The sequence below is a fragment of the Carettochelys insculpta genome, chromosome 25 (assembly GCF_033958435.1).
Source record: "Carettochelys insculpta isolate YL-2023 chromosome 25, ASM3395843v1, whole genome shotgun sequence".
NCBI lineage: Eukaryota > Metazoa > Chordata > Testudines > Carettochelyidae > Carettochelys > Carettochelys insculpta.
In genome coordinates this window covers 8,555,292-8,574,977 of record NC_134161.1, presented here as the reverse complement: position 1 = coordinate 8,574,977, position 19,686 = coordinate 8,555,292, and the positions used below count along the sequence as shown (strand labels likewise).

The 19,686-nt window shown below is 44.1% G+C and overlaps 1 protein-coding gene across 4 annotated transcripts in view; it reads right to left on the bottom strand.

Moving 5' to 3' along the window:
* SORL1 (sortilin related receptor 1) overlaps positions 1 to 19,686 on the bottom strand; it is a 99,623-nt gene that overhangs the window by 39,919 nt on the left and 40,018 nt on the right. For 3 of the 4 annotated variants that reach the window (XR_012642556.1, XM_074977200.1, XM_074977199.1), the window contains exons 14-25: positions 16,866 to 17,052; positions 15,351 to 15,479; positions 14,950 to 15,035; positions 12,638 to 12,810; positions 10,490 to 10,621; positions 8,810 to 8,901; positions 7,964 to 8,210; positions 6,975 to 7,113; positions 4,775 to 4,948; positions 4,475 to 4,588; positions 3,237 to 3,359; positions 1,994 to 2,113 (exon numbers count right to left, since the gene is read on the bottom strand). Coding sequence is in view for 3 of the 4 variants with exons in the window: in XM_074977200.1 (XP_074833301.1) it covers positions 1,994 to 2,113; positions 3,237 to 3,359; positions 4,475 to 4,588; positions 4,775 to 4,948; positions 6,975 to 7,113; positions 7,964 to 8,210; positions 8,810 to 8,901; positions 10,490 to 10,621; positions 12,638 to 12,810; positions 14,950 to 15,035; positions 15,351 to 15,479; positions 16,866 to 17,052 (1,716 nt within the window). In the remaining variant the exon portion in view is untranslated. The remainder of the gene's footprint in view (positions 1 to 1,993; positions 2,114 to 3,236; positions 3,360 to 4,474; positions 4,589 to 4,774; positions 4,949 to 6,974; positions 7,114 to 7,963; positions 8,211 to 8,809; positions 8,902 to 10,489; positions 10,622 to 12,637; positions 12,811 to 14,949; positions 15,036 to 15,350; positions 15,480 to 16,865; positions 17,053 to 19,686) is intronic. The other variant, XM_074977201.1, reaches the window with a different exon arrangement.

Below are 19,686 nucleotides of genomic sequence, written 5' to 3'. Positions count from 1 at the left end.
TAGGGACCCTCGTCTAGTAATTTCTGCTTGAGTTAGGGGCATATCAGTTAGCATGATGATCTTAATTTAAAGATTTCAAATGATGGAGAATCCACCACATTTCTCGAACAACTAATTAGCTTCCCTCAAAAATGTTCATCTTGTTTCTGGTCTTAATTTGTCTGGCTTCAACTTCCACCCACCCGAGGCGGTTAATGCTTTTGCTGCTAGATTAAGTAACCGTCTACAATCAGAATTATCCTCACTGAAAACTGACTGAAAATTTAAGAGCAGATGTAATGAATGCAGAGTGAGGACTGAATTTTAGAATGTTGTAATGACTCTTCTCACATACATCCCTTTTCCACTTGTGTAAATTCTGCTGCCATCACTGAGTTCACTCTAGCGTATGAGTAGAGTAACAGATCCACTAACTCAAGGCTTGATGGAACACTGGTGTCCTTCCGCAGTGACTCCATTTTCTCAATCTGAGTTGCACTGGTGTAAGTGAAATGGGACTCAGGTTCTTAGTACATGACTTTGGATAAATTACATCATCTTTGTAGTTCAACAGCCCACACTGAAATGCTGGGTGAAGAGACAATACCATGCCGAAGACCAGCTACTACTGGAGCCAAATGCCCCTTCTCTTACATAAGTTGTTTAGAAATTGCCAAAAAACCTCTTCTTTTCTGCAATGTGTTCTATTGTTACAAAATGACCAGAGTCCAAGCTGTAAAACTAGGTCAGTGCAAACCTGGCCTATTTTCAGTCTGTCATATTGTAACGAGAGAACATTTTGGAGAGCCAAGTATCTTTATGAGCTAACATCTTCAGTACCAATGGTTACAAATATGTCTTTTACAGCTCTTTAAAGGCAGGGCAAGCCTGTTTTTATGGCAGACCAGGTGGCAATAAATTTTTAAAGCAAGTTTTGAAGCACTACAGATAAATGAGCTCAACACTGATTCGATTCCACCAGTGCAATCTTGCACATAAAAGCAAAAATGAATCACCACGCACATCAAAAATCAGTCAGCACTTTTGGAAGTTCAGCAACTAAGTTGCTAAAATCAACAGACTGCAAACTAGATGCTTATTCACTCAGGAATATGATCTTATTAATTTCCTGGCCCGATTTGTGCATGCTGGGTCACCCACAGCTCTGACTGACAGGTTGTTCAACACCTGTGAAAAACAGGGCATTGAGCAACATGTTTGTGGAGCTTTATGCAAAATGGGCATTTGCTCCTGAGAGGTTTTTAGTTTTAATAATTTCAAAAATCACGTTTCCCCTCACTATTTATAAGCCTACAGAAATTTAAAACCAAAGTTTTTTTGTTTTGTTTTTTTTCCCTTCACATTGCTTGTATCTGCCCTTGCTTGCTGTTGCAGGGTCAACTCATAACTATTGGGCTCCTACCAGAGTTTGAGTTTTAGACAGTATTTCACATATATAATGATGCATTGTTTGCCATGAAATATTAAGATGGTGAAAAGGAGAGATGATCAACATTTTCTGTCTGCCAACTAACCTGAAGACTGTTTTAAATACAGGAGAATTCTGTAAGGGAACAACGGGCATGTCATCTAGGGAGAGAAATGACTCAGAGCTAAGACTCTCACTGCATTCTTCATTCATGCTGGAACAATTTTTAAAAGACATCTTATTTCCAAATCATATGAACATACTCCTCTTCAGAAACCCTTGCAAGGCACATGACTATTATCCCATTTTTACAGTGAGGAAACTGAGGCACATAAGTTAAGCCATTTAACCAAGGTCTCATGGCAAGTTACTATCAGCACTGGGATTAGAAATTGGTTAAGAAATGAGAAAAGGCCTTGGCAGATTCAATCTTATGGCACGGAAGGGTTAAACTGACACCTTCCTGGGCAGCATGTGCTCTTCCACCTAGAGCTATCCTAATGCAAACCCTTTAAAAGCACAGCAGCTGATAGCTCGCCATGAGCAATTCCAGCAGCAACTTCTCAATTACATCCCACCACTTACCAGTGCAGTTTGCTTCATCTGACCAGTCCCTGCAGTCATTATCACCATCACACATCCAAGACAGACGAATGCACATCCCTGAGCTGCAGCTGAATTCATCACTTCTGCACCGGTGAGCTTCTACAAACAAGGCATCAAAATTCAGAGGGGGGCAACTGAACACAAGCTGCTAACGAAGAAGGAAGAGCTAACATTTCATAACTGGCAGCCTATGTAGCTCTGGTCTTGAAAGCAATCTTAGTGCCTTGTTCTAGCCCTGAAAGCTCAGAAGGTACCCCGGCACTCTGATTTGCCTCTTCTGTTCTTCCCATGGATTTAACAGTCTGCTGCACAGGGACTATTAGCCGTAGAGGTTGACGGCCTCGCATTCAGCAGTGCTGAGCACTTGCGTAACCCATTCAAGATGCTTGGAGCTGCCTTTTAAAATCAGGCAAGAATCGCTTTGATATTAGGGATTAGGAAAATTAGGAAGCACTGCAATGACCTGGCTAGCATGTACCTGCCCCACTACCCTCTATTGGGTGGAGGTGGAGCTGCTTGACACTGTGTGCCATACGCCACAGACTGCACACTCATGGAGACTTTCCTTTTAGATAAGAGACTGTGTCCTAACCCTGCTTATGAAGTGCAGCATAGTAACAGCCATAAGCTTGCTCGAAGGTCAAGGATTTCTCACTACTGGGTGGAGGGTGAAAGGGAACCTTGTGCCACAGCACTTGAATTTGTAGTCCCAACAGCTTTAGGAGATACCAAACCTTGGAGCTGTCTACCTCAAGGCACCTGTGTTTTTAGCCTGCTCCGACACTGAGCACACCAAGTCCTGAAAGCGGCGTGAGTATTAATTTTCATCCCTGCCCACTTATTTTGTTGCAGGCCAGAGTGGTTTGACAGGTGAGGGGAACTGGCATGATGCCTCAGGGTGGTAGTGAAGGGATATGGACTGTCATTGCACTTGATTGCTCCTTTGTCTTGTGCCTCTCATCCCCTCCCCTGAACGACATCTGCACTAGCTGCCTGTGGGAATCCAGGGAGGGCCCAGAAAGCCCTGGACAGTGGAGAAGTTGGGTCCTGCTCAGTGTGCTCCTGTGACCCAGACAGAGACACTGTTTCATCCTGTCTCCCTCCAGGCAGGCTCACCGCTGCTTGATGGAGGCAACACAATGGTATCCTTCCTAGGAGTGAGGAAGGAAAAGGACATCCAACTGACACAAACTGCCCATTGCTCCTTATCACCCTTGCTTACCACAGTGGCTTTCATCGCTGTTATCTCCACAGTCGTCTTCGAGGTCACATTTATAGGACAGTGGGATGCAGGTTCCCGAGCCCTGGCAGCGGAACTGAGTCTCTCTGTCGCAGACTGTTGTGGCTGAAACCAGGCGGGGGAAGAGGAAAAAGCAGTTTCGAGGCCACCAGTTATGGAACTCCTCCCACCGCCCAAACTCACATGTTAAAACACAAGCAAGAGGAATAAAATGAAGGGAAAGTGCATCCTAAGAGCGGTTCTTGCTGCAGACTCTGTGAGAAGAGATGAGAGTGGCTATGTGTTGGGTGAATCCTTCCCAGTTCAGGGCAGTAAGGGCTCAATGTTCAGATGGGACCGGAACCAGTTCCACACTGCATTACCAAGCCTGGAGAAAGTGGCCTCCCACAGGAGAGAAGAAAAGATGCAGAATCTGGCTTCATAACTGTGTTGGCCTGACATGGGAGGGGTGACGGGCGGGGGGGAGGGGGTCTTGAGTCGAAGCTTCTACCAGTTAGGAACCTAAGGAACAGCTAAGCAAATGGAGAGTTTGGCCTGGACTTTATTTGTCTTGTGGCTCAGTCGCTTGACGTTTGGATCCAACAGGGCTGACCGCCACCCTGGGCCTTGGGGGCAAGGTGTGGTGGGCCAGCTCCATGCCCTCCAGAAGGGGCAGAGCCTCAGGGGGAAGCGGTGGGGCCAAGGACAGTCATCCCTCAGCACCACCGGCAGCACGTGGCTGCTACCCACCACAGCTCTCCGAAGCCATGCAGAGCAGCAATCCCCCAGTGTTTCAAAGGGGCTGAGAGCTCCCAGCCACCAGTGCTCCTTCAGTAGCAGCAGCAGCCAGGAGCTCCGGGCCCCTTGGAAATGCCAAGCCCCTGTGCAGGTGTGCCCCCTTGCTCTCCCCATGCCGTCAAGCCTGTTCGGACCCTGACGCAGAACGTGGCCCTGTTTATGCAATGGACTGAACCATACTCCTAAAATTTTGTGACTGCTTGGCCAGATGGCTGTTTCTGCCCTTCACAATCTTTGATTTTCATTCAGAGGATGGCCTTATCCTTGAATGTATCTGAACGAGATTCAACAGGACATCTCCTGCCACAGGGGCCTGCAGGAAAGGTGGAAAGACCCTCTTCATTATGACTGATCCCTTCTCCATCACTTGTTGACGCAGTTTACTCCCTAGCCAGGCTTGATAAACGATTACCGATCAGGGTGCAAACACAAAGGACACTTACGGCAATTTTTCTCGTCACTCATGTCTCCACAATCATTATCGTTGTCGCACTGCCAGATGCTGTTGATGCAATTCCCGTTGAAGCATCTATACTGGTTAGGCAGACAGGTGTTATCTAGTGCCCCGAGTGTGTTAAAAAGCAAACAACCGACAATTAGGCACTGCACCGTGGTCTTTGCCGAATGATCGTAACTCTAATCTTTATATGGCAAGTCAAAAGGTTGTCATGCTGACCTCTCTCCAAACCAAGGGATTGAGGGTTTGTCAGGATTAAATAGCAGCAGGAGTTAGAGAGTTTTACCTTCCTTGATGCAGGTGTTGTTCTTCATCACATATCCATGTGGACAGTCACATTTCACTTCCCCTGATGGAAGCACACTGCTGGAAACTCCCTCAGGACACTTGCAACTTCTGCTGTTGTTTGATCTGGGCAAGCACAACAAACTGCAGGGCTTGGTGATGCAGGCATTCTGCCCTGTTGGAGGGGAACAAAGCATCCACCTGGCACTACAGTTACACGGTCAGGAACCGGGAACAACATCTCCAGTCATCCCCTTCATTCAAGCTGCTATGCAGTCTCGCTGGGCACCTGCACACCAGCTGCACTTGGTTATGTTCTGAGTCTGGGCTGGGGAGAGGCGAAGAGCCCTCCACTCCCAGTGACCTCAGTGAGGCTTGAATGCATGCTCACTGCCTTGCAGAATTGGGCCAGAATTCGATCCTAATGAGAGCTGATTTACAGATGAATGTGTAAATAGGCTACATCATGACAGATCTCCACTCCTTTGTAAAGTCAGGAAATATGACTAATTAAACTGACATTTTTTACTCCTCCACAGAGGAGATGCGGGAATCAAACCACACTCTGTGGACAGGAAACATTACTTTATTCTGTGTTTATACATCACCTAGCTCAATAGGATCTTGGTCTGTGACTGAGGTTTCCAGCTACCACTACAATACAAATAATAATAATAAACAACCAACACTGAACGCAGTGTACTCTCTCTCTCTCCATCAAACTTGGGGAAGATTTAATTTACTTTCCTAGCACACACAGTGCAACTAGGGTTCAGGACCACCCTCTTTTTTTAAGAGCTAGGTGGGAAGAGTCCTAGACCTCTAGGTCAGAAGGGACCCCTGAAGCATGAAGTCTGACCTGCTGTCTATCACTGCCACCAAAACAACCTGCCACAAATACATCCAACAACCAACATGACACTGAAAGATTACAGCCTATGGGCAACTAGACAGAGAATAGGAGGAGTTGAGATGCACTAGTGCCTGAGGATGTGGCATGGCAGGAAACAGAGGGATAAATCTAGGTGATTCTGGCAAGCAACCCAGGCCCCCTTTGCAGTCCCTTCTAGCCCTGTGATTCTATGGTTCACGCTGCAGAGGGAAGGCAAAGCTCCCTGAAGAGGTCACTTTTTCCCCCCCCCAGAATGCACCACTCGTCCAAAGGCTTGCTAATAAACCACACTAAAAATCAGGGAGAAAGGAGGAGTTTCCCAATCAGTAGTTTGAATGCTTATGAGTCCTTCAGAACACAACCACCTCAGGGCTAGCTAAATGACTCCTACCAGCCTGCTAAAGATAGGGCTGAGCACCTGCTGAGTCTTAACTACATGCTTCAGAGGGATGAGGTGAAGACCACAGTACCTCCTGAAAACCAGCCAGTCAACGACTTTCTGCACAGGTGGGCTTGGGCTCATTTTAGACACTACTTTAAATTCAGTCCAAGCCATCTGGAGGCCTCTGAGTTACAGTTCTATAAACTCTATGGCTCTGAACTCGAAATATTCATATTACCATTTAATTTAATTTAAAGACCATTTGCTCTCCAAGCTCATTCAGTCCCTAACCTCTCTGCTTCGAACTGTCAACGTAGTCCCCAGCAGTGGAGATATTTTCTCAACGAGTGAACACCTGTCCTTTAGGCTGAGACTCAACAGCTCCTTTCACATAGGTCACTAATGAGCTACAAGTGACCTAGCGGTGACAGAGAGACTTCAGGATTTTAAAAATGAGTTGTACATTACCCGCAGCAATCGCCATTCACAATAGATAGACAATGCTTAATTCTATGGGTGACAGCTGCAGTCTCCTAAGGAATCTGGAAATATTTAGACTCCCAAAAAAAAAAAAAAACTGAAAAAGATGGCACGGTGGTTAAGGCAGGAGCCTGGGCATTTCAGACCAGGGTGCAACTCCCTGCACTGCCAGTCCTACTGAGTGATTTCCATCCCTCTTTGCCTCATTTCTTCATCTGTAAAATGGGAGGACAGTGCTTGCCAGCGATCGCAGGGGATAAAATATATTACAGATAGTGAGGCACTGAGACACTATGGTGATTAGGGGCCATATAAGCAGTTCAGATAGACTCTCAAATCCCATTCAAGGGGAATTAAACAGCCAAATGCCCTAGCTGGCTTTTGAAAATCTCAGTCTGTACTTGTATAGTCTATTTAGGAAAGGCCTGGGCAAACATTGCACATTACCTGTTGTCTTTCCTCGGTAGAAGATTTTCATATCCATGATCCCATTTAATCGACCAACTAAAATCTCCATTCTTGACCCACTGTTTTTAGATGCTCTGAAAATACTCAATTGCGACCAGTCATTCCAGTAGATTTCATTCTGAAATGGAAGCTTTGTGCCTTAGTCCATGCTTTGGTGGAGACAGGCAAATACAATGACCTCTGCAAACTTTTTCTTTTCCTCATTTGGGGTTGAAGGAGGAGGATCTACAGATCAGGGACTCACAGTTCTTCCTGATTTTTCCCAAACTAGCCAATACGAAGACCAATTTCATAAAGCCAGTTTCAAATTGAGGGTAATGTTTTCCATAAATCCTGCCCGTGCCTGCAAGGTTTCAAATACCACTAATCCTACTTTGCACTTATTGCTATATATATCTTCACAACATTCCAAAGCACACTGCAAGGCTGGGTGGATATCATCATTACACATGGGGAAAATAGGATGTACTGAATGAAGATCACTGATTTTTTTTTCCCAGTGGAGTCTGTAAGTGAGTCAACAACAGGGCTTGGAACAGAAGCTAAGTCTTCTGACTCCCGAACCCTAACTGCTCAAGCCTGCTTGTATGGAGACAGCAGTACAAAGCCAAACAAGAATTGGCAAAGCTCAAAGAGGGAGCTGGGTTCAGATAAGCAGACAGACATTTGAGAAACGTTAATCAAAGATTATCCGGACTACTGGCGCTCTCCAACTTGTGAACCTCAGGCGAACAGGAATGTCAGAATGTTTGTTTGTAAAGCCCAAAGGAAAGAAGTTAAAAAAGGCTTAAAATCAGACTTGTGCACAACCTGAAACAAAAGTCCCGTTGGCGTTCAGGTTGCAAACCTTTGCATGAACAGGGCCAGAACTCATAGTTAGCATGTCACCACTCAACACAGCTCAGCATTTATCACAGTTTCAGCCCTGAATTCTAGTATATGTATATTTATACGCTCTGTATAAATACCTTAAATACAGCAATAGCATAGGGATGAGGAAGACTATCGAGTATCACGGATCTCTGCATCCCATTGAAATCAATCCTCTCGATTCTATCCATGTAGGCTTCTGTCCAATAGATCCAGTGATCATCCACAGAAATGCCGTTGGGCCACCTCACTCCCTCAGAGACAATGCAACTGGCCAACGAACCATCCATATCACTTCTGTAAATGCCAGGTCTAGAGTCTCCCCAGTCTGTCCAGAACATCAACCTGATAAAGTCCATGAGCAGAATTAAATGAAATTTAATAATACAATTCCTCATCTAAAGAGGGAACACAAAGTAGATGATAAAACACAAGTTTTGAACCCCCTCTTTAAATTTTACCTATCTTACAGAAACAGTTTGTGTTTTTAACAGGGACTCAGTGGAATTCAATGGACTGCACCTAGCAGCGGGAATATCAAGGCTCCTGAACTGCATTTAAATGTCATGTGAACCATAAGTAAAGCACCTATTCGACAGTTTCTAAGAGGTCAATTTCTTGCAAATTAACACAGATACATCCACTGAGGAGGCCAGTGCTCTCCATTCTCTGCTGCATAACCAATGACCTATGCAGATTATTACCAAGGGAAAATTATTGTGCAAGAAATGGAAAATTGCTCTCAAATAAACTAATGTGTAATTAACTAGATCATGATAGTCAGGTGAAAAAGAGCCACACAGGAAAACAGCTTCTAAAATGGCATATGGAGGAATGCACTTACTTTTATCTTGAACGAATTTTGTACTGTTGAAAAGTGGTGAATTGACTTGATTGGTTTTAATAACACAAATTAACACACCTATTCAGCAGGTTCCACTCACCCTTCTTTAGGAACCAAAGTCAGAGCTCGGGGTCGTTCGAGTATTGAGGAATTCAGAACAGTAAGTCGCAAGTCTCCATCTGGATTGGCAACCTAGTGAAACAGCACAAAACACAGGGATGTGCTTTTGGTTTGCAATATGAAAAGCAACTGTACTGTTTAAAATTAGATGAAATTCCTCAGCATTGAATTATGACCACATAGCTAATGGCAGTTCAATGCATATGTACTTGACAGTTCTCTTAAGGCAAGTGATAAAACGTTTATGTGCGTCGTTTACTTATGTGATTTCCAAACTGCTGACAAAATGCTTACTGCTCAAATGCACTATGTGCAGCTAATTCCATCCCTCCACATTACAGACAGGGAATGTTTCATTTAATGCAGCTCAAATAACCTGTTGCAGGTAAATTACTTGACAAGTTTAGCCCTTATGTTTGCCAGTCGCTCACAACTTGCCCTTAATTGTGATTAATGTGCTTGTTATTGGGGTAAACAGTTGAAGAACGGCTTAGGTAAGCAAATTTGCACCTATGAGCTTTGCTCAGAACTCTTCATTTGAGCCATTTATAGTCTACAATTTGTCAGCAGCCATAAAACACACAATATTGTTTCTGCTTCCTGGCTGCATGACTAGATGTGGGAGAGTGAGTAATGGAGATCCAAATGATGTACCAATTTAGAGGGGATAACTTTTCTGATCACGTTGATGCATCTTTCATGACTCACAGCTGTTTTCCTGAAGGAACCAGCAGTTGGTTCAAATACTGGTGAACAATGGCACAAACTTGCCATGTTTACTTATGGACATACTTGTGAAACACTTTTTGTACCGTTCCGTCAGCCATGAAAGCGTCATGTAGACTGGAAGGTGTCAAACTGATTTACAGTGGAAACCCCTCTTCAATCAGCATCATCGAATCAGATCCTCAAGGGATGTAGTCTCCTCACAGAAGGAGCACCAAGCAGATTGATCTCCAGCTAGATCCATTAGACAGTCTTGCTGGAAGTTCAGTTATGCCCCTCCCTACGAATCTTTTTGTGCCTACACGATTGCTAATGGTACAGTGCAGTGAGGGGCAACTTAAGCTCGTGAGTGGGCCGCGTGAATAACCCTCCTTCATCTCAATGGGCCGCTAGATTGTTGTAGCCACGTCGGTCTCCTGGGATGGGGTCGCGCGCATACCTAGAATGTGTGGGGTGGGCTGACTGAGCCATAACTGGGCTTTGATTGGATGCAAAGTGACGGCATGGCTCTCACAGTGAGTGTTGTCTGCAGTCAGCATGCACCTCACTTCATGGGACTTTGTTTCACGTGTTTCTGTAATACTGGTAGAAGAAAACTACATGGTTGAAAACATCAGATCTGGCAACCCTGTGCTTGGGGAACGGTAAACCAAATATCCATGAGCCACACTTAAAATCTCAGGGGCTGCGTGCAGTAGTGGCATTTCTTGGTAAATGCACGTCCAAGCTCACTGATCGTCCATCTTAAATACAAAAGGCCACGTCCTACTCTAACGTATGCATGAATAGTCCCAATAACTCCCTAATATGTCAGCCAGCATTCAGCAGAACAGAAACTCATGGCTGTGCATGGTACAGCAGATTGAAGGTCTGGTGAACACACAGCAACGTGGCTGCAGTTACCTGCTATCACGAAGAACAGTTGCAGACATACCTCAATTTTTGGGATACCAGCATTCACCCAGTAAAGCAACTGACTGAGAGGTTCAAAGGCCAACGCTTCCACTGTTTCCAGGCCAGTGCTAATGATTATTTCCTGTCCAGAGCTGCCGTTTAGACAAAGACGCTATAACAAACAGACATATAAAATCCAAGCATCAAGGTTAGTGCATTCAGCTGCTCAGTGTGGAGAATTAGCAAAGGAGCCAGGAACGAGAAAAGCCTAACAGCAGTATTTGCACTGCAGACCATTTTGCAAACATATTTATTACAGCTCCTCCGAGACGCATCCGTCTCTGGGGGGAGGGGGCAGGGAAGCAAGGGGATAAGCAGATGTCCAGTATATGGAGAAGAAACGGGACAATTTTTGGTCTAAAAGGGAGAATAGTACTCTTGTGATGTGTGTCATCCTTCATTTCCATTCACAGTCAAAGACAGGTGCTTTGAAAAGCACTTTGTAGTGGTTTGCAAGGACTAACCCAAAAGTATACCACAAACTCAATTTAAGTTCCCCTCCTTAGTAGAAAGTTCTCTGCCACAGTGGAACGTTCCAAGCCTGGAGGTTAACCAATGAAGTCCTCTCATGTAGCTTAAAATAAATGTTAATTTTTTCCAATTAAAATTTTCTTTAAGTAGCTGCTCTCTTACAAATCAGATATACACGCCCAGATCCTCTTCTGGTATAAATGAGAAATTTACACCAACAGAGGATCTGGTCCTGAGAATGGAAGGAACATTTGTGACCAGACTAACCTTTCTAAGAAACAAGTCTCAGGGGGTCAGCTGTGTTAGTCTTTCCAGTGCCACAGGACTCCTCGTTGTTTTTGCAGATACAGATTGACAGATTTATTTGGGAATAAATAAACTTTCATGGGCAACGACCCACTTCCTCAGCTACTCTGGAATGGAGGACATCAAAGACATACCTCTGCAGGCATAACTCCATCCTAGCCATGGCTGTGTTTTTCATTAATAATAAGAATCCATAGCTCTTTGAGGATACGTCTATGCTACAGAATTATTCCAGAATAGTTTATTCTGGAGTTGTTATTCCAAAGTAAACTATTCTGGAATAATGCATCCACACTACAGGGAAGCCCCCAAATAAGCAAAACTTATTCCAAAATAGTGTGTCCGCACACAACAGAGCTTATTTCGGATTAGAGACCCTGGAAGCACTGGTTTCAGGGGCTCTACTCTGAAGTACTATGTCTACACAGCAGTCTTATTTCGGAATAAACTATTAAGCTGTGTCTACACTTGCATTCGTCTTTCGAAAGAGGCATGCAAATGAGGGGAATCAAAAAAGCAAATGAGGCACTGATTTACATATCTGGTGCCTCATTTGCATAATCTCTTTTTGTAAGAGCTCCTTTTGAAAGAAGAAAAGCCGTGTATACGGGGCTCTTTTGAAAGTAAACCCCATCTTTGAAAGAACCCTTCTTCCTATTTTGCTTCCAGAAGAAGGGTTCTTTCGAAGATTGGGTTTATTTTCAAAAGAGCCCCACCGACAATGCTTTTCTTCTTTCGAAAACAGCTCTTTCAAAAAGAGATTATGCAAATGAGGCACCAGATATGTAAATCAGTACCTCATTTGCTTTTTTGATTTCCCTCATTTGCATGCCTCTTTCGAAAGAGGAATGCAAGTGCAGACACAGCTTAACAGACTAGCTGATTTCAAAATAGCCCCTAGTCCCTATCTACACAGGACCTATTCTGAAGGAGGCGTGATTCTCACAGAATGAGGTTTAGCAAATTTGAAAATAGCTGTCCGCTATTTCGAAATCATTTCAAAATAGCAGTTTTGTTGCGAAGACATCTGCAAATTTCTTCTAGAAGAGTGGCCGTTCTGCCAAAATAACTTTGCTGTGTATATGCACCCATATAGTGCTTCTCATCAACAGACATCAAAGAACTCTAGAAACGAGGTCACAATTATTATTTCTATTTTACAGATTAGGAACCTGAGGCATAGGAAACCACTTACTAATGTTACTCATCAGGCCAGCGTCAGTAGTGCTCCAGCCAGCTGAATCCCAGCCCACTGCTCTATCCACTAGACAACTGCATCACACAAGACACACACTCTTCTAGGAAGAAGTCCCAGAGCACTGTGCTACATAGGACTGTTAACACCACTCACCTGTATAATGTCGAGTGTCACATCTGCCCAGTACAAACAGTTGTGGTCATAATCAAAGTCCAGAGCCACTGCCCCTCGCAATCCCCTCAAAGGCAATTCCTCACTGATTCCAGACGAGAGATCGTATCGGTGGATGGAGTAGCGTGTGGCATATAGAATAAACTCATTCTCTTCTAGAGGTACAGAGAAATACTTAGGTAGAAGCCTCTTCCCTTGGGGACAAGATGAATAAATGGGGGTTGTCTTTATTTCTGCCCAAAACAGTGCAGTTTGGACCTTACCATAAATGAGACTCTCGCCTTTGTTTTTGGAGAGAGATTTTAATTAGGACATGCCAGTAGCCATAGAATAATGTCACTTACCCACAAAAGTGAGAGAAAAGCACAGCTACTTTTCAGATAGGTGAAAAAGAGGGTGAAAGTTGCAAAGATGGTTTTTAAAATGTCTTTCTTATTAATGAAGTTAAATTTTGTCAATTTAAAAAAATAGCCAGGAAAAAAAACTGTCCAAGGGCTAGCTCTGAGGGCGAAGTGTATTTAATGTCCATGAGCCATAGAAGTTGACAGATCCAGATTGGAGTCTTTAGGTTCTACTCTCATGTAAACACTTTTCATGAAAGAACTTTGGAACCATCCTTCTGGTACAGCACCTCGTGCAAGGGGGTGTCCTGCCTTGGGACTGGGGCTCCTAGGTTCAGGACTCTGTACCAAGAACCTGTATCAGGTCAGATTTCATAAAATATTAGAATACAAGAATTGGGAGGAAACTCGAGAAGTCATTGTGTCCAGTCCACTGCCTTCATGGCAGGACCAAGCACCATCTAGACTCTCTCTGACAGGTGTGTATCTAACCTGCTCTTAAAAATCTCCAATGATGAAGATTCTGCAACCTCCCAAGGCAGTTTATTCCAGTGCTTAACAACCCTACCAGGGGCTACTTCTCCATGGGCAGCCTCTGTCGACAAAACTGAGCTTTTGTCGACTAAACTCACTGAGCGTCTACCCGGTTAAAGTGCTCCACTGAGAGTTTGTCGACAAAACTCAGTTGTCAGCTGGCAGCGCTACATCTCTCCCCGATCAGGTATAACGCCTCTGATGACAGTGTTTTGTAGACACAGTGCTCATGCAGACACTTCTGTCAATGGAGAGGGCTTCCGATTCCCCGGGCAGCCTTGTTTGTAGAGCTTCCGGTCAGCCGTTCTGTCGACAAAGGGCAGGGCAGTCTGGCCGCTCTCTGTCGAAGGAGCAGCTTTCTCTTTTGAGCTGCTTTCATGTGTGGATGCAGTCTATTGACAGAGGTAGTGCTGAAGTTTCTCTGTCGACAGTGACCTCTGTTGACAGAGGCTGTCTGTGTAGACATAGCCAAGAAGTTTTTCCTAATTTCCAACCTAAGCCTCCCTTGCTGAAATTTAAGCCCACTGTTTCTTGTCCTATCTTCAGAGGTATGCTCTCTGGTACCACTCTGCCCTTCCCTGAGACACCAATCAGGCTGGGGCTGGAGGGAGGGGAAAAGGATAGGTTATCTTGATTGACACCAAAACAGTAACTCCAATTGATTTTGGCTTGCTTTGGATCATGCCCTACCTTCTCTTTTGCAGATATTTCTCTTTCTCTTGCACACTAAGCATGTTGCTTGTAATGGACGATTAAATTAAGGCTCTAAGGAGCAGAATTCAAATTACATTGGCAGCACAAGGAAGAATGAGATCACTGCAGTGCCCTTATGTCTGGGAAGAGAAGGGGAGGAGATGATTTCTTTGTGTGAATTGTCTGGCTCATGCCAGAGCAGTGTCACGTCACAGAAAGCCCAAAATGGCTTGGCAGACACAGCGGGCATAACTGGGAGTAGAGCTTTACAGGGGTTCTGCAGGCTGGTTGAAGGAATGGACATGTAGAATTCTTGCTCCATTATGTCTTAGTCTTATTCTAATTCTGTTACAGTCTGAGTCAGGAAATTATGGAGGTTTTTGGTTCCTAATTATCACCTATTTCCGTGGATCAGCCCCCTTCCACTTCAGAGAGCAAAGGGTGTTTAGCACATGGTGGAGCTGAGCCCGTACTCTGTCACCCAGTGAAGTGCACTTGGAACATCCAAACTCCACATCCCTCAAAAGTGCAAATTCAAACCTGCTCCCCTGTCAGAAACTCTCACTGACTCAAACGCTAGCCGGGTGAAACCCTCGAAAACTGTATAAGGGTTTTTTGAAAAAAAAAGAAAAGTCTTTTTACCTGCTAAGATAATTCAGTTGCAGTTCCATTATCTGCCTTTGCTGGGATGCCACCAGAGTGGCAGTGCTCTCACTGGAAGCTCACCTGCTAGAGGGCATGGTACTCGCTCCCCTTCCAGTCGTGATTCAATGTCTCCTCCTGCACAGGTGTCCCCAGAGATCTTGCGGTAGCTGGAATATATACATACACAAATGAGTTTCTTGAAGGAAAAAAAATTAGCATTCTTTTATGTGCAACCAACTGCTTCTTGTAGGATTTAGAATTAAGGACACAGTTATCTCACACTCTGTTGTGTATTCCAGGGGTGCATTCCCCTTAATCTCTTATTCATTTGATCCTTCTTCTAACACCATTCATATAACATTCACATACTAAGGTTGTAAATGCCTTGCAGGGTAGGAGCCTTCTTTTTGCTCTGCGATTGTCTTGCACCTGGCACCATGGGGGTCTGAAAGTCAAGTTTCATGCCCGTGCACAATACATACCCTCGCGTCTTCCTGTAAGTCGAGCCAACGGGGCAAGGCAGGGGTGGGGAATATGGGTTCCCAGTAAATTCAGGATCAGGGACACAAACTTCTAATGATAAATCATCACTCAGTTTAAAACCAAAATCACTGAGGAGAGAAGGCGGGAGGGGAAAGAACATGTTATCATGTCATATTGCTACTTTTGTGTATTCTTCACAACAGAGGGTTAGAAACGCAGTGTTTGGGAAAGCCATTAATTTGTCAGTGGTAACATTCAGCTTAATAACAATATGTTCTGCAGTCAGACAGCATCTTGTATGGAAGACCTCCAAACATTTATATGCATTAATTAAACTTCACCAAGCACATTAGGGCACGGGTAGCAGCAGTGGACTTGGACTCCAGATACATGCATTCCATGTCCAACACTGCCACAAGATTCTTAGGTGACCATGAACAAGTCCCAAGGCCTTAAGGTTCCCAGCTGTAAAATGGGAATACAGCAGAACCTCAGATTTAGAAAACCAGAGTTAGAAACTGACCTCCTTTGAAGCTGCAAGTAAACAATTATGCAGCAGCCCAGACTCCACCCCTTTCCCCCAAGAAAAGCAAATATAGTACTGAGCTGTGTTAGCACAAACTACTAAAAAATAAAGAGAAAGCAGCATTTTATTTTGCATAGTAAAGTTTCAAAGCTGTAGTAAGTCAACGTTCAGTTGTAAACTTTTGAAAGAACAGGCATAAAGTTTTGTCCAGAGTTACAAACATTTCAGCATTACAAACAACCTCCATTCCCAAGACGTTTGTAACTCTGAGGTTCTACTGCAATGATGTTTGCCTCCTTCGCAATCTGTGGCTAACAAATACTAGATAAAAACATTGTAATTACATTATCTGAATTTTTTACAGATGGGTAAACTGAGGTACAGTCTGGTCAAGTGATCTGTCCAGGTTACACAGTGAGTTTACAGCCAAATTGGAAACCAGTTCCACAGTACTCATTTCCAGTCTGACTATCTTTAACCAAATTCCAGGTGCCTGAAAGGGAGCAGAACTCTCTGGAAAAATCTGGCCCTTGGCCACCAATTTGCACATTAACTAATAACATTTGTATGTGATTGTCAAAGCAAAGCTCGCATATCTTGACAACTGGCTAGTTCACTGAAGCATAAATTAAAAATAAAATCACGTAACAGTGCCAATACATCACTGGCTAAATGGTCTCAGCTTCTCTATGCTAGTTCTCTGACTTTGGAATTCTTCCTCATCCATTTTAAAGAGAGGGGATGTGGTAATAGCACTTTGCTTTCCTATTGCACCTTTGAGAGTCGCTTCAAAGGCATGAATTAAGCCTCTGACCTCCTATTAATGAAAGGATGCTTTCAATCCATTTAGTCTTCTCTTTGCCATAAAATCAGGCCAGGGATACAAAGAACTAAATAAATGGGATCTGTTTATTTGCTCATTGTGGTTAGCTACTGATATTTATAACTGAGTAACAACCCAGACTAAAAGGAATTAATTGGTACTCACCATTCAAAGTCTTCTCTTGTACATGAGCAGTTGGAGACCATAACTGGTCTATCAAAATCTTCCCCATTGAAGCAAGTCGCATGTGGCGTTCTCCGTTTAAAAACTGTCTTATGCCCCAGTAAACACTCATTACCTTGCTCATCGGAGGGTGACCATAGTTTGTAATCATTTTCTGTGCAAGGCACGCCTATGATAAATGACATGCCTGAGTTAAACAAAAAAAAAAGTCATCCTGACCTAAATACCAAGACTGGAGATTTAGAGGACAGCAGGTGGAGGGTGGGGGGGCTGATATTTCCTCTGTCCTTGTAGCCAGAATCATCCTTCTCCTCTGCGCAGAGTAGGGGCAAGATGCCGGTGGGGTTCAGATGCTAATCACCTCTGGAAATGAGTTGAACTACAGGTTGAACCTCTCTAGTCCAACATGCTCAAGACCTGACCAGTGCCAGATGAACAAATCTGCCAGACCACAGGAGGTCAATATTGTCTAGCAGCATTACCAACATTTCCACTGCTCACTGGGCCCTTAGAAGATATTTAAGGGTAAATTACAGCTAAATAACAGTATGGAACACTGAAAGCCAGGAATGGTGGCTGTAAACACATTTTATGGGGCCATAGGAAACTCAGCCACACCCATGAGAAGTGGTCATCTGGCGAACTAAAATCATGCTGGTTTATGGATGTTGCCCAACGAGAGACTGCCAGACTAGAGAGGTTCAACCTGTACTAGCATTGCGCTCTCTGCACAGCTGCCAATAACCAGACAAGCTGCAATGCTGAGGAGAATCAAACTCAGTGCTTTTCAGGAGCCTTAGTGGTATCATAGGAGCATGCACATTCCTTGCACCTCCTGTCCCAAGGACAGCACCTCGGGCTAACATTACCGATTCCCCCGTGTTCCTGCCTCCCTCTAGAGTGCTGGTTTCACAACATAAGGGACCACCAGAAGCCCCTCATATGTAGGAGTACCGTGTGTCCACTGAAGAGCAGGCTCTTAGTATGGATTTATGGACTGGAAGATCTATTGCCACATAGATATTTTTTAGCCTTGGCCCTACAGAGCAGGTGAGCAGGGGTAAGGGAGGGTGATATCCAGGTCTCTGTGCTCTGGTGACACTCCATAGTTTACAGGGGGGTTCCTTTCCACCATGCTCTCCTGAATTCCCCATGTTCCCTGTAAACTGAGTGCTGGAGTGACCATCCAGAAGAAATTCACTTACAGCCCAGCTGATTAGCAGAGCGCCCCCAGTGGCCCACAGCTGGTAGCATGTACTTCTATGGTGGTGCACATCTGCATATGCCTCAGTGCACACAACAAAATTGACTCTGCCCATGAATGGATAAAATGAGAGGGAGCACCAGTTCCAAGCCCAGTTTAAGGACTCAGTGCTGTGTGCATTCTTAATACCTTTTATGGCTTGGGTTTAACAGGGGTGTCTCAAAGGTTTCCCAATGCAACCTTTCCACTTCCTCCAGATTAACTGCTCATGTCAGGGCAAAGTTGATAATGAATGAAATTCTCTGATGGGGCAATTTATCCCTCCTCTCACAGTGCGGGGGGAATCAGGAATAGCTCCAGAGAAGTCAGTGGAGTTGGCTCAACATGCCCAAAGCAAATAGAAGAGAGACACCATTCCAATTCAAGGCATGCAGCGCAGGGGAAAAGAGAGAGGTTCACTGACAGAAGGTAATAAATGACTCCAAAGCAATGACAGTGCATTTGTGACAACCTGCCGAAAAGATCACCAAACAGATCCACTTACAACAAAACATCAAGGGAACCGGTTATAAATTTTAGTCAGGCAAATTTCTCTGCCAGTTTTAACTGTTCTTTGATAAAAATGCTGTGGTGCAATCAAAGCTGAAATTGGTTATAAAACATTCATTGGTACAGCTTTCAGAAGTGGGTTGTTTGGGTTGGGTTTTGTTGTTGTTGTTGTTGTTGTTTTCCCTTTTTAAAATTCTTCAGTTACCTGAGAGGAGATGTTAATTAGACAGGAGAAATGCAAATATCCTTGGCTGCAGTTTCAAATAGAAAACTCTACGAATGGGCATTAAGGGAGAAAGGGACAACGATCACTGACGTTCCTGGCATCTCACCGTTAGAGTTCATCTTAGCATATCTTATCATCCATCTGTACCAGTGTTTCTGAACCTTGTTTTATAACATACCCCTTTAAAAAAAATATATGTGTGTGTATATATATATATACACACACACACACATATATTGTAAGTACTCCCTGACTTCTCTCACATACCCCTCGGGGTACACGTAGCACCGGCTCAGAAACATGGTCCCAAGGTAATCGGAGGTGTTGAAACAAGTGCCATTTAGCCTTTTTAGATTACCATCCCCGTTTTCAGGAGTCAGATTTGTTTTGCATGCCACCAAGTTACACCCCACTTTAAAAACTATTTACTTCCAAAAATACCACAGCAGACTACTACTGAAAACTTGCTGACTTTCTACCATTTTATTGTCAAATAAATGAATTGGAATAGAAATACTGTACTTACATTTCAGTGGCATTTGAAGCAGCAGAAACAAGTCATTGTCTGAATTAACTTTTAGATTGTGCTGTCTTTACTAGTGTTTTTTATGCAGCCTGTTGCAAAACCAGGCACATATCTAGATGAGTTGATGTACCCGCCAAGGGACCCATACTCCTGGTTGAGAAACACTGATCTATACTGCAATGGGCCTGAGTCATCGAACTCAGCTCACTTTATAGGTCACAGGACTGTAAAACCTCAGTGGAGACTTTGGGCCCCAGATGCAGCCATGAATTTGAGACGCCACCAAGGGGGCTGGGAC